General features: G+C 50.5%; 1 protein-coding gene across 3 annotated transcripts in view; it reads right to left on the reverse strand.

Moving 5' to 3' along the window:
* Positions 1-12,431, reverse strand: part of plxnd1 (plexin D1) — a 190,021-nt gene extending 177,590 nt beyond the window's left edge. For all 3 annotated transcript variants that reach the window (XM_072582788.1, XM_072582787.1, XM_072582786.1), the window contains exon 1: positions 9,731-12,431. In XM_072582788.1, the coding sequence (XP_072438889.1) occupies positions 9,731-10,954 (1,224 nt within the window). In that variant the 5' untranslated portion in view covers positions 10,955-12,431. The remainder of the gene's footprint in view (positions 1-9,730) is intronic.
* Between the last annotated feature and the right edge of the window lie 2,884 nt (positions 12,432-15,315).

Genomic DNA, 15,315 nt, shown 5'->3' on the forward strand with positions numbered 1-15,315 from the left:
CACCAGGCATTCCTAAAAATGGGGTGTCAAACTGGTGAAGCTACTAAACAGGACCACTCGCACGCAAACAGCATAAGCAGCAAGTGATGGGCAGAGGTCAGTGAGCTAACAAACAAGTCTATGCTCTGCAGTCCAGCCACATGTAATCGTGAATAATGGTAGACAACTAAATAACTCACTGGTGGAGGCTACATAAACATTCCCGTCCTCAATGCTGGACGAGCCCAACACATCAGTGCAAAGGAAAAGACTGAAGCATTCGCAGCAGTGTTCAGTCAGAAGTGCAAAGTGAAAATTTGCTGCATCTGCTCAATCCCACACCACCAACATCCTAGGGGGTGACCATTGACCAGAAGCTCAACTACACTTGCCACGTAAACACAGTGGCTACAAGAGCATGTCAGAGGCTGGAAATTCTACAGTGAATAATTCACTTCCTCACTCCCCAAAACTTGTTCGCCACATACAAAGTACAGGTCAGAAGTGTAACGGAGGACTCCCCACTTGCCTGGACGGGTGCAGCTCCAACAACACTCAAGAAACTTGACACCATCCAGGATAAAGCAGCCTGCTAGATTGGCGCCAGATCTATTCTCCCCACCACTGAGCTCAGCAGCAGCAGTGTGCACTATCTGTAAGATGTACTGCAGAAAATTCACCAAAGATCTTCAAACAACACTTTCCAAACACACGACTACTTCCATCTAGAGAACAAGGGCCATAAGTACATGGGAACACCATCCCCTGCAAGTTCTTTCCAAGCCACTCACCATCCTGACTTGGAAATATATCTCTGTTCTGTCACTGTCGCCGAGTCAAAATCCTGAAATTCCCTCCCTAAGGGCATCGTCGAACTTCCTACAGCACGAGGCCTGCAACAGTTCAAGAAGGCCACTCACGCCAACGTCTCAAGGGGCATCTAGGCACTGGTAAGAAATGCTGGCACAGCCAGCGCCACCCCATGTTCTGTGAATGAATAGAAACAGCGGTGTTTACTGAGGGGATGAGACAGTGAAGTGTGAGAAGTTGAGTTGGAGGTTTACCAAAGCATTGAAAAGAGAATGAGTGATTGCACATTCAGTGATTTTGTGACTGATGGTGAAAGCAGTTTTGGTCGCAGTGAGCAGGAAGTGTGGTACAACAGGGAGGGAACAGAGTGTGGGTGATGGATCTGTCACTGTGATATCCTGAACTTTCATCCTCTGCACAGCCACAATTAACAAGAGGAAGACAAGGTTGGGAATGGACGGGAAACAGAAGTCGGAATTGGAAGGGTTGGTAAGCGTCAACACAGAGCTTAGCATTATGTTACAGTCCATAAATAATTACACTCCCAGGACATGGACAGCACGGGGTTAGATACAGCGTAAAACTCCCCTCAACATGGTCCCCATCAAACACGCACAGGGCAGGGTCAGCACGGGGTTAGATACAGCGTAAAACTCCCCTCAACATGGTCCCCATCAAACACGCACAGGGCAGGGTCAGCAAGGGGTTAGATACAAAGTAAAGCATCTTTTATACTGTCCCCATCGAACACTCCCAGGACATGGATAGCACGGGGTTAAAAGCAGGGTAAAACTCCTTTACACTGTTTCCCCCCCCCCCCCCACCAAACACTTCCAGGACAGAGACAGCTAGGGTTAGATACAGAGTAAAACTCCCTCTACACTGTCCCCCATCAGGCATTCCCAGGGGCAGGGACAGCGTAGGGTTAGATACAGAGTAAAACTCCCTCTACACTGTCCCCCATCAGACACTCCCAGGACATGGACAGCATAGGGTTAGATACAGAGTAAAACTCCCTCTATCAAACATTTCCAGGACAGCATGGGGTTGGATATTGAGTAAAGCTGCCTCTACTCTTTTAAACTGAAAGCAAACTGAAAATAAAGGTCCCTCCACACAGCCTCCATCAAAAAAGTACTCCCAGAACAGGTGCAGAATGCAGTTAGAAACAGGTAAACTCTCTCTACTCACTTATTTTAAAAGTAAATGAAAAGAAACACTCTCTCTACCCTTTTGTAGAGTCATAGAGTCACAGTCCAAAACAGGTCCTTTGTCCCAACTCATCTATGCTGACCAGGTTTTCTTAACTGAACCAGTCCCATTTGCCTGCATTTGGTCCCTATCCCTTGAAACCTTTCTTATCTATATACCTGTCCAATTCCCTTTTAAATGTTGTAATTGTACCTGCCTTTATCACTTCCTCTAGAGACAAAAAAAACTCTAGATACTGGAATCCAAAGGAGACAAGCAGGAGGCTGGAAGAACACAGCAAGCCGGGCGACAGCAGGGGGTGGAGAATTCAATGTTTCCGGTGTTAACCCTTTCTCAGTCCTGAAGAAGGGTTGCACCTGAAACGTTGGCTTCTCTACCTCCTGATGCTGCTCGGCTTGCTGTGTTCTTCCAGCCTCCTGCTTACCTACCTCTAGCACTTTCTCTGGCAGTTCATTCCATATACACACCAACCACTTTGTGAAACAGTTGCCCCTCAGATCCATTTTAAGTCTTTCCCCCCTCAACCTAACCCATGCCCTACAGCTTTGGACACCCCTACCCTTGGAGAAAGACCTTGGCAATAAACCCTATCTATGTCCCTCACGGGTTTATAAACCTCTATAATGTCAACCCTCAGCCTCCGACACCCCGAGGGAGAAAAAATCCCAGCCTATCCATCCTCGCCTTACAATTCAAATGTTATAATTTCGGTAATGCCCTTGTAAATCTTTTCACACCCTCCCCAGTTTAATAACCTTCTTCCTCAAGCAGGGTGACCAGAATTGGATTCAGTTCTCCAAATGTGGTCTTGCCAATGGGCTGGACAGCCATAACACGACATCCTACGTCCTGTACTCAATACTCTGACCAGTGAAGATAAGCATGCCAAACACCTTCTTCATCACAGTGTCGACTTGTGATTCCATTTTCAAGGAACTATGCACTTGCACCCCTAAATCCCTCGGTTCAGTGACACTAAGAGGCTGCAGGTTGACTTGACTGGCTGGTGAAGTTGACAAATGCAATATAATGTGGATAAACGTGAGGTTAACCAGTTTGGTGACAGAAACAGGAAGGCAGATTATTATCTGAATGATTAGAATAGATTACTGACAGTGTGGAAACAGGCCCTTCAGCCTAACAAGTCCACACCGACCCGCCGAAGCACAACCCACCCAGACCCATTCCCCTACATTTACCCCTTCACCTAACACTACGGGCAATTTAGGATGGCCAATTCACCTACCCTGCACATTTTTTGATTGTGGGAGGAAACCGGAGCACCCGGAGGGTACCCACGCAGACACGGGGAGAATGTGCAAACTCCACACAGAGAGTTGCCTGAGGCGGGAATTGAACCCTGGTCTCTGGCGCTGTGAGGCAGCAGTGCTAACCACTGTGCCACCATGCCACCCAGTGGCAAGGAAAAGGTGAGGTGCAATGAAACCTGGGCGTTATGGCAGAACAGTCACTGAAGTTTGGCATGCAGGTGCAGCAGGCAGTGAGGAAAACTATTGGCCTTCATAGCGCCAGGATTTGAGACTAGGAGTAGGGATGTCTTGCTACAATTATACAGGGCCTTGGTGAGGACACACACCTTGAGTATTGTGTGCAGTTTTGGTCTCCTAGCCTGAGAAAGGATGTTCTTGCTATTGAGGGAGTCCAACAAAGGTTCACTAGAACAATTCCTGGGATGGTAGGACTCACATATGGATCAACTGGGCTTGTACTCATTGGAATTTAGAAGGATTGAGGAGGGGGGTGCCTCATAGAAACATATAAAATCCTGCTGAGACTGAACACGCTGGATGTGGACAGTATGTTCCTGATGTTGAGAAAGTTCAGAACTAGGGGTCATATTCTAAGAATAAGGGGTAAGCCAGGAGTAGTGAACTTGTGGAATTCTCTATTCCAGAAAGCTGTTGGGGTTAGGCATATTCAAGAGGGAGCTAGACATGGTCCTTGCAGCTGAAGGGATTATGGAGTATGGAGAAAAGGTGTAAGTGGGATACTGGAAGTGTTTGAGCAGCCTTGATCATATTGAATGATGGTGTACGCTCGAAGGGCCAAATGGCCTACTTCTGTACCTATTTTCTGTATTTCTATGTTTCTATGGGTCTATTAACTGTCTAAGTCTTGCCCTGGTTTGTCTGACCAAAAGGCAACACCTCACATTTATCTAAATTAAACTCCATTTGCCACTCCTCAGCCCTCTGGCCCAGTTGATCAAGATCCTGTTGTATTTTTATATAAGCTTCTTCATTGCCCACTGAACCACCAACTTTGGTGACATGTGAAAATTCCCTAATCAAATTGTTTATATAAATGACAAACAACAGCACCGATCTTACTGGCACATCTGTGGTCACAGGCCTCCAGTCTGAACAACAACCCTCTTCCACCACTCTCTGTCTTCTACAGTCAAGCAAATTTTTGTATCCAATTGGCTAGCTCTCCCTGGCTCCCATGTGACCTAACCTTACTAACCAGTCCACCATGTTGAACCTTGTTGAAGGCCTTGCTAAAGTTTACGTAGACAACATCTACCACTTTGTCTTCTTGGCTACCTCTTTAAAAAACTCAATCAAATTTGTTAGACACAAGTTTCTATGCACAAAGCGGGATGGGACCATTCGCTGCCGCCAATTCGCCACCGCCCATTGGCCACTGAGGACGATTCGCCACCGCCCATTGGCCACTGAGGACGATTCACCACCGCCCATTGGCCACCGAAGACGATTCACCACCGCCCATTGGCCACCGAGGACGATTCGCCACTGCCCATTGGCCACTGAGGACGATTCACCACCGCCCATTGGCCGCTGAGGACGATTCGCCATCGCCCATTGGCCACCGAGGACGATTCGCCACCGCAAGTGTTTGTAACTCCTTTTTTTGTATAAACCAATAAAATTATATTCATTTCACCTCTTTTTTTTTATCAATATTTTGTTTTATAAATAAAGGGGACTGAGAAGTATGAAAGAACAGGCAGGAGGGAAAACAACCACTACGTATATATCTTTCCGGTGACGAATAGTCTCCAGAGGTCAAACGACCCCAGTGGAGAAACGCTGCTGGCGAATGAGCAGTGGCGAATCGTCACCAACCCACACAAAGCCATGCTGACTATCCCTAACTGATTCTTGCCTTTCCAAATGCATGTAGATCCTGTCCCTCAGAATCATCTCCAACAACTTAGCCACCATTGACCTCAGGCTCACTGGCCTGTAGATCCCTGGCTCTTCCTTGCAGCCTTTTTTAAATAAAGGCACAGCATTAGCCACCCTCCATACTTTCTGCACCTCTCCTGTAGGGGGAGAGGTATACAAATATCTGTGCTAGTGACCCCACAGTTTCTTCCCTAGCTTCCCATGATGTCCTGAGATACACTTGGGTTTTAAGACCTCTAGCACCTCCTCTTCTGTAATGTAGATGCTTTTCAAGCCATCACCACTTACTTCCCCAAGTTCCCCAGCTTCCATGTCCCTCTGCATAGTAAATACTGACAAAAATATTTGTTTAGGATCTCACCCATCTCCTGTGGCTCCATACATATATGGTTACTTTACTCTTTAATGGATCCTATTCTCTATCTAGTTACTATTTTGCCCTTAATATATTTGCAGAATCACATTTACTTTATGTGCAAAAGCTATCTCATAGCCCCCTTTTGCACTCCTGATTTCCCTGTTAAATGTTCTCCCAGACCCTCTATAATCCTCAAGGGATTCACTTCTTCCCAGCTACTTTCACCTAACGTATGCTTGAGTCAAAAAGTGTGGTGCTGAAAAAGCACAGCAGGTCAGGCAGCATCCGAGGAGCAGGAGAATCGACATTTCGGGCATAAGCCCTTGGTCACTGGTCCCAAAGTGCTCCCCCGCTAACACCTCAGTCACTTGCCCAGCCTTCTTTCTCAAGAGGAGGTCAAGTTGTGCTCCTTCTCTGGTTAGGGCAACCTATATATTGAGAAAGTTTTCCTGAACACACTGAACTAATTGCCCCCCATGCAGGTACTTAACACCAGGGTAGTCCCAGTCTATGTTTAGAAAGATAAAATCCCCTACTCTTACAACTATTATTTCATCCCATCAAAACCTCTCAGGGCAGGGCAGTTTAGATACTGATAAAAGCTGCCTCGACCCTTTTAAATGGAAAATGAAGCTTTCTGTGCACTTTTAATACGCTTTAAAACTAAGAGTAAATTGGAATTAAATCTCCCTCCGCACTATCCCCATCAAAAACTCCTAGGACAGGGTTAGATAGAGTTAAGCTCCCTTTACATTGTCCCCATCAAACACTCCCGGGACAGGGTTAGATAGAGTAAAGCTCCCTTTACATTGTCCCCATCAAACACTCCCGGGACAGGAAGCATGGGAAAAAGACAGCACTGAAAGGTATCATTTGCCAATGAGACTTTGTTGACTTGTCCATACAGCCCTCCTGTTAGTTCTCTATTGCTGCTCTTTCCAAATAATTCAATCATTTTATTTCTACTTGAACAATTTATCCAATTTGCTGTGAGATATTGCTGCCAAATTTGTATTGTTTGTCCCACCCCCATCATTGATTAGATTCCACATCCTAACCAATCTCTGGGAAAACATACTTTATTCCCATGTTGCCTCTGGTTTCTTTATCAGTCTGTGTGTCCTGGAGTTATAACACTTCTCCTTACGCAGATTTCCCTTGACTCAAAAAAATGGAGTGAACAACACAGTCCTGTATTAATCTCAGTCACTGCCCATTGCCTCACTCGCTTCCCATCGTCCTGTATTAATCCCCAAATTAATCCCATTGCCCTACACTCTTCCCATAGCCCTGTATCATAGAATAGAACATTACAGCACAGTACAGGCCCAGCAGCCCTTGATGTTGTGCTGACCTTTTATCCTACTCTAAAGTCAAACTAACCGGCATACCCTTCAATTTACTATCATCCATGTGCCTATCCAAGAGTCGCTTTAATGTCCCGAACATATCTAAGTCTACCACCACAGCTGGCAGTGCGTTCCACACACCCACCGCTCTCTGTGTAAAGAACCTATCTCTGACATCTCGCCTAAACCTTATTCCAATCACCTTAATATTATGCCCCCTCATGATAGCCATTTCTTTGACTGTCCACTCTATCTATGCCTCTCATCACCTTTGTACATCCCTATCAAGTCACCTTTCAGCCTTCTTCACTCCAATGAGAAAAGCCCCAATGCCCTTAACCTTTCTTCATAGGACATGCCCTCCAGTTCAAGCAGCATCTTGGTAAATCTCCTTTGCGCCCTCTCTCAAGCTTCTACATCCTTTCTATAATGAGGCGACCAGAACTGAACACTTTTTTCCAAGTGTGGTCTAACCAGGGCTTTATAGAGTTGCAGCATAACCCCACAGCTCTTAAACTCAATTCCCCTGTTAATGAAAGCCAACACACCATATGCCTTAACAACCCTATCAACTTTGAGACATCTATGAACATGGACTCCAAGGTCCTTCTGTTCCTCCACACTGCCAACAATTCTGCCTTTAACCCTGTATTATGCATTCAAATTTGACCTTACAAAATGAATCACTTCCCACTTTTCCAGGTTGAACTCTATCTGCCACTTCTCAGCCCAGCCCTACATCAATGTCCCGTTGCAACCTCCAACAGCCCTCCACACTATACACCATTCCACCAACCTTGGTGTCATCAGCAAACTAACTAACTCACCATTCCACTTCCTCATTCAAGTCATTTATAAAAATCACAAAGAGCAGAGGTCCCACAACAGATCCCTGCAGAACACCACTGGTCACCAACCTCCAGGCTGAATACTCTCTATCTGCTACCACCCTCTGTCTTCTATGGGGCAGCTAATTCTGTATCCAGATTGCCAATTACCCTGTATCCTCCTTACTTTCTGAATCGGCCTACTGTGGGGAACCTTATCAAACACCTTGCTCAAATTCGCGTACACGACAGTCACTGCTCTACCTTCATCAATGTGTTTTGTCACATCCTCAAAGAATTCAATAAGGCTTTTGAGACATGACCTGCCCCTCACAAAGGCCGTGCTGACTATCTCTAATCAAACTACGGTTTTCCAACTAATCATAAATCCTGTCTCACAGAATCCTCTCCAATAATTTGCCCACCACCGATGTAAGACTGTAATTCCCAGGACTAGGAGGAAATGAGGACTGCAGATGCTGGAGATCAGAGTCGAGAGTGTGTTGATGGAAAAGCACGGCAGGTCAGGCAGCATCCGAGGAGCAGGAGAATCGATGTTTCGGGCATCAGCCCTTCTTCAGTAGTGGCTACTCATGAAGGGCTCTTGCTCGAAACGTCTACTCTTCTGCTCCTCGGATGCTGCCCGACCTGCCGTGCTTTTCCATACTCTCAATTCCCAGGGTTATCCCTATTCTCTTTCTTAAACAAGGGAATAACATTTGCCACCCTCAAATCATCTGGCACTATTCCAATGGACAGTGAGGATGCAAAGATCATCGCCAAAGGTGCAGTAATCTCTTCCCTTGCTTCCCGTCCTGTATATCCTGTCTGGCCCAGGGGACTTATCTATCCGAATGTTTTTCAAAGTTTTCAGCACATCCTCCTTCTTAACATCAACCTGTTCGAGCATATTAGCCTGTTTCACGCTGTCCTCACAAATGACAAGGTCCCTTTCACTTGGAAGACTGAAGCAAAGTATTCATTAAGGGCCTCCCCTACCCCCTCCATCTCCAGGCACAGGTTCCCTTCACTATTCCTGATCAGTCCTACCCTCGCTTTGGCCATCCTCTTGGTCCTCACATAACTGTAGAATGCCTTAGGGCTTTCCTTAATCCTACCCACTAAAGCTTTCTCATGTCCCCTTCTAACTCTCCTAAGTCCATTCCTCAGATCCTTCCTGGCTACCTTGTAACCCTCTAGAGCCCTGTCTGACCCTTGCCTCCTCAACCTTAAGTATGTTTCCTTCTTCCTCCTGACTAAATGTTTCACTTCCCTTGTCACCCAAGGTTCCTTCACCCTACCGTCCCTTCCTTGCCTCAGTGGGACAAACCTCGCCAGCATTATCAGCAAGTGCTCCCGAAACAACCTCAAGTATCAATCCTCAAACTAATATCACTGCCCTGTGCTCTCCCTGCAGCCCTATATCCATTCCAAACTCATCCCACTGTCCTGCACTCTCCCCGTAGCCCTGTATCAATCCCAAATTAATCCTGCTGCCCATGGTCTCCTCATAGCCCTGTATCAGTCCCAAGCTAATTACACGGTCTCCCCCAAGTTCTCTCTCCTTGTGTCTGTATCCTGCACTATTTGAAGTTTTTATAATGAGTGCGTGCCTGTGAGTCATGTTTCTGCATTACTCATACCCGCAAAGTTCGACAAAGTTGCAGTGTATTCTTGCGTAACTTCACGTGTTTGCACTTTTTAATGGGAAGTAGTGTTTGCCTGGACACTATCACAATGAGTGCAGCACTCACATTCACCCCCACGCTCATCCCAGCCAAAACATCCACTTCTCTCCCCTACCCTTCCTCTTCTCTAAGCCCCACTTCCCCACAGCTTCCCTGTTGCCCCTCTCCCTTCATGACTGCGGGTCTACCCTCTCACGTCAAAGCCCAACTCTAGGTCTAGTCCTCTCTCCTCACCTTGTTCCTTCGCCTTTTCCTCAGCCTCCTTTCCCTCAGTCCCGCTGCCGTCACTCTGCCTGTGTAAGCCCCCTACCCTTCCCCGCCATGCCCCTCTCACCGTGATGTTCCGGCGAACACAGGCCGGGCCGCTCCCCTGGATCACACTGTCCAACACCATCACCTCTTGACTGTGGTCCTCCTCGAAGCACTTCCTGCGGGCCTCGCGGATGCGCCGTTCGATGTCCGGGAAGCTGAACAGGCAGAGGGCTGTGTCCCCACTCCTGGACTCAGGTCTCTCGAACAGGCCGTACAGGCTCTGAGCAGGCCCGGCCCACACCGACAGCAGGCGGCTGTAGAGCCTGAGGTCTGAGCTGCACTGCAGGCCCAGCTGGATGTACGACTCAGTCAGTTTGCGACTCTCGGTCCCTCTCGGGCCCCGGGCGCTGGCGCAGATGCGGGCCAGCAGGCTACGCGGGCGCCCGCCTTTGCTGCCCGAGTTAGCGTCATTGTTGAGGGCGAGGTAGGTATATGCTCCGTGGCCAAAGGCCCTGACGAAACTGAGCCGGTTCCGGGCCTTGGCTTCAAACTTGATCTTGAAGACGTTGTCCTCGGAGGGGTTGATGTCATAGGTGAAGAGCCGCGAGAGGCGGCCTGTGTCCAGGGCACGGATGGCGATCTCCGGAGTGTTCTCGAATCGCAGGTCCTCGCGGCTGCTGTTGGTCGGGAAGTAGCGGGTGCCCAGGCCCGTGTAGGTGGCAGCCACCAGTAACCGACTCCCAGGCTCCGACCCACCGCCAGGGCCTCGCAGGACCAGGCCCACGGTGGAGGCCTGAGGGTGGTTGGCAGCCACATACAGCATGCTGGGGAAGACCAGGTCTGTGCCAGCTGCCGGCGGGAACTGCACCGCCAAGCGACTGATGTTAACCAAGGCTCGGAGTTGGCAGAAGCCCTGGTGCACAGATCCACAGATCACCAGCAGGCCCTGGGCACGGTCAGCCTCCAGCAGCTTGTTGTAGTTGTCCGTCAAGCGGCGGGGATGCTCGCAGTTATTCTGGGGCAGTTGCGAGGCGTGGCACAGGGCACTGTCATTCACAGGACCCGTCTTCACCTGGCTCTGCAACCGCAGGCCCGGCCCCAGCTGGTACACCGCATTGACAGCCCCCACGTACACCCGAGGCTCGGGTTCCAGGCCCCGGCCTCGCTGCAGGCCCCCCACCACAAGCAAGTTGTTGGTGGGTGTAGAGCTCCGAAAGGTATCCTCGAGCTTCATGGCCAACACGGTAGGAAGGACCCCAACTAGGAGGCCAATCAGGAGCCCGAGAGCAAGCCCAACCAGGCCCATCCTTCACCTCTCTCCCTACTCCCAAACTCTCACTCCCTACTCCTAAAGGCCCCTACTTACTTCCGAGACACTCGTCACTCTCTGCCCCAGAGACACCCCCTCACTCCCTACCTCCTCCTCAGCTCCTATCTACCCAGACACCCCTCACTTCTTGCTTTTCCAGAGACACCGCTCACTCTCTCCAGTTCCTCCTTACACAGCCCACAGCCTTTCCTCACTCCACCCTGCCCCTGCCCCAGCCCCTGCTCACACTCTCACTTCCTCCTGTTATCCACCCCACCCACTGCTGTTTATGTCACCCTAGCTCCAACCCTGCATTCTCTCACCCTTTTTCTCCCTGCCCTGTTGCCTGATTCTGCCCCTTTTTCCCCTGTTTCTCAGTCTCTTTCCCTCTTTCCCTATAGTGCCTGTGAACTTTCTCTTTCTCAGTGTCCCTCTCCTGGTGTCACCTGGCTCCGTGTCCCTCGATTCCTGTCTCTCCCTCTTCTACTCTGTGTCTCTCACTCCCTGTCTCTCCCTTTGTGTGTCTCTCTCTGTCTTTGTGTGTGCCTCTCTCTCCCTCTCTTTCTGTGTCCCTCTCACTCCCTGTCTCTCTCTCTCTCTCTTTCTGTGTCCCTCTCACTCCCTCTCTCACAGTCTCTCCCTGTGTCTCCCTCGCTCCCTCTCTTTCTATGTCCCTCTCACTCCCTGTCTCTCTCTCTCTCTCTCTTTCTGTGTCCCTCACTCCCTCTCTCACAGTCTCTCCCTGCGTCTCCCTCACTCCCTCTCTTTCTGTGTCCCTCTCACTCCCTCTCTCTCTTTCTGTGTCCTCACCCCCTCTCTCTCTGTCTCTCCCTCACTCCCTCTTTCACTTTCTGTGTCTCCCTCACTCCCTCTCTCCCTGTGTCGCTCTCTGGCACCCTCACTCTATGCTCCCTACGCTCCCCCTATGCCTGGATCTCACTGAATGATTCTCTCTCTGCCCCTCTCTCTCTGTCTATTACTATTTCGATCCCTTTGTGCCCCTTCTCTCTGTCTCTCTCTCTCTCTCTATCTATCACTCTGTCTCACTCTGTGTTTCCTTGTCTTTCTATAGTCCATTCTTGTCCCTCTCTGTCTCTGCCTGACAATCTCTTTCCCTCCTCTCCTTGGTTCTGTCCCCCTGTCCTGACTCTCCAGTCGACAGTAACTCAGTCAGAAGCTCCCAATCCCAGTTTTCCCACCTGTCTGCTCCGGGTCCCTCCTCTCTCTCTCTCTCTCTCAGTCCGGTTGGAATGGTTTACTGCTTCTCGCTCTCTGTCGGGCTGAGTTTAGCGGATGGTTTTCCTCTGCTCTGATCACAGGAAGACCCTGGTTTCCTGCCAAGCCGCTCGGGCTGTGTGTGACGCGAGTCAGTCCGACTGAGAGACAAGCCTGAGACCGAGGAGAGGGGGAAAGAGAGAGAGAAGGGGAGGTGGACGGGGGAAGATGGGTGGGAGTGACAGAGAGAGAGAGGGGGGGGATAGGGAGAGAGAGGGGGGGGATAGGGGGAGAGAGGGGGGGGGAATAGGGGGAGAGAGGGGGGGGATAGGGGGAGAGAGGGGGGGGATAGGGGGAGAGAGGGGGGGGGATAGGGGGAGAGAGGGGGGGGGGATAGGGGGAGAGAGGGGGGGGGGGGATAGGGGGAGAGAGAGACAGAAGGAGGTAGTGCGTTGGGGGGAGATGGGTGGGAGTGACAGAGAGAGACAGAGTGATAGAGTGCCAGGGGAGAGAGAGAGAAAACAGGATGGAAAGAGAGGGAATAGAAAGGGCGACAGAGAAAGAGGAGATTTGAAAAGTTGGGGATGGGGGTGTGTGTAGACGGAGAGGTTTAGAGAAAGGGGATTGACGGGGTGGGGACGGTACAATTAGAGGGATCTAGAGGGAGAGGAATGAAAGTAGGGAAGGGGGGAGAGGAATGGATAGAGAGACACAGAGAGGGAGGGAGATAGAGAGACTGGAATAGGGAGAGTTGGGAACTGGGGTATCACTCCGGTCCCAGGTCTCCGCTCCAAAATCTGCTCATATGATACAGCAGCTTAGCAGCCGGTATAACTCCGGTCCCAGCCGGTATAACTCCGGTCCCAGCCGGTATAACTCCGGTCCCAGCCGGTATAACTCCGGTCCCTGTCCATCTCTGGTCTATTTGAGTATAATCTCCTGTTATCTCGATGTAACTGTCGTCAGTCAGTGTCGGTATTACTCCAGTCCCAGTCGTTAAAAGATTACTCCCTGGCAGTATAACTCTGATCCATGTTGGTATACCTCCGGTCCTCCTCAGTGCCCCCACCCAGTATGATTCCAGTCCGGCTCTGTCCCCCACTGGAACAAGCCCCAGTCCTGGCAACACACACACATGTGGGGGTGATGCTGGTCCCTGCGACTAAACGACCGGTCCCAGTCGGTATAACTCCGGTCCCAGTCGGTAATACTCCGGTCCCAGTCGGTATAACTCCGTTCCCAGTCGGTGTAACTCCGTTCCCAGTCGGTGTAACTCCGGTCCCAGTCGGTGTAACTCCGGTCCCAGTCGGTAATACTCCGGTCCCAGTCGGTGTAACTCCGTTCCCAGTCGGTGTAACTCCGTTCCCAGTCGGTGTAACTCCGGTCCCAGTCGGTATAACTCCGGTCCCAGTCGGTAATACTCCGGTCCCAGTCGGTGTAACTCCGGTCCCAGTCGGTGTAACTCCGTTCCCAGTCGGTAATACTCCGGTCCCAGTCGGTATAACTCCGTTCCCAGTCGGTGTAACTCCGGTCCCAGTCGGTGTAACTCCGTTCCCAGTCGGTGTAACTCCGGTCCCAGTCGGTATAACTCCGTTCCCAGTCGGTATAACTCCGGTCCCAGTCGGTGTAACTCCGTTCCCAGTCGGTGTAACTCCGGTCCCAGTCGGTGTAACTCCGGTCCCAGTCGGTGTAACTCCGGTCCCTGCCGGTATAACTCCGGTCCCAGTCGGTGTAACTCCGGACCCAGTCGGTGTAACTCCGGTCCCAGTCGGTGTAACTCCGGTCCCTGCCGGTGTAACTCCGGTCCCAGTCGGTATAACTCCGGTCCCAGTCGGTGTAACTCCGGTCCCAGTCGGTATAACTCCGGTCCCAGTCGGTGTAACTCCAGACCCAGTCGGTGTAACTCCGGTCCCAGTCGGTGTAACTCCGGTCCCAGTCGTTATAACTCCGGTCCCAGTCAGTATAACTCCAGTCCTTTCTGGTATAACTCCGGTCCCAGTCGGTATAACTCCGGTCCCAGTCGGTATAACTCCAGTCCTTTCTGGTATAACTCCGGTCCCAGTCGGTATAACTCCAGTGCCAGTCGGTATAACTCCGGTCCCAGTCAGTATAACTCCGGTCCCTGTCGGTATAACTCCGGTCCCTGTCGGTATAACTCCAGTCCCAGTCGGTATAACTCCGGTCCCTGTCGGTATAACTCCGGTCCCTGTCGGTATAACTCCGGTCCCAGTCGTTATAACTCCGGTCCCAGTCGGTGTAACTCCGGTCCCAGTCGGTGTAACTCCGGTCCCAGTCGGTGTAACTCCGGTCCCTGTCGGTATAACTCCGGTCCCTGTCGGTATAACTCCGGTCCCAGTCGTTATAACTCCGGTCCCAGTCGGTGTAACTCCGGTCCCAGTCGGTATAACTCCGGTCCCAGTCGGTGTAACTCCGGTCCCAGTCGGTGTAACTCCGGTCCCTGTCGGTTTAACTCCGGTCCCTGTCGGTGTAACTCCAGTCCCAGTCGGTGTAACTCCGGTCCCAGTCGGTGTAACTCCGGTCCCTGCCGGTATAACTCCAGTCCCAGTCAGTATAACTCCGGTCACAGTCGGTATAACTCCAGTGCCAGTCGGTATAACTCCAGTGCCAATCAGTGTAACTCTGGTCCCAGTCGGTATAACTCCGGTCCCAGTCAGTATAACTCCAGTCCTTTCTGGTATAACTCCGGTCCCAGTCGGTATAACTCCAGTGCCAGTCGGTATAACTCCGGTCCCAGTCAGTATAACTCCGGTCCCAGTCAGTATAACTCCGGTCCCAGTCGGTATAACTCCAGTCCTTGCTGGTATAACTCCGGTCCCAGTCGGTGTAACTCCGGTCCCAGTCGGTATAACTCCGGTCCCAGTCAGTATAACTCCGGTCCCAGTCAGTATAACTCCAGTCCTTGCCGATATAACTCCGGTCTCTGCTGTCGCTGTCGGTACAACTTCGGTCTATGTCAGTATAGCTCCTGTCTGTGTCAATAGAATCTATATACTTGTCAGATTAGACTCTGTCTTTGTTGGTATAACTCCTGTCTGAATCCAGAAACCACCAGTCCCTGTGTAACTCCAGTCCCTGTTGGTATAACTCTCCTCTCTACTGGTATAATTCTACTCCCTACTGAT

This window comes from Chiloscyllium punctatum, chromosome 12, assembly GCF_047496795.1.
Source record: "Chiloscyllium punctatum isolate Juve2018m chromosome 12, sChiPun1.3, whole genome shotgun sequence".
Lineage (NCBI taxonomy): Eukaryota > Metazoa > Chordata > Chondrichthyes > Orectolobiformes > Hemiscylliidae > Chiloscyllium > Chiloscyllium punctatum.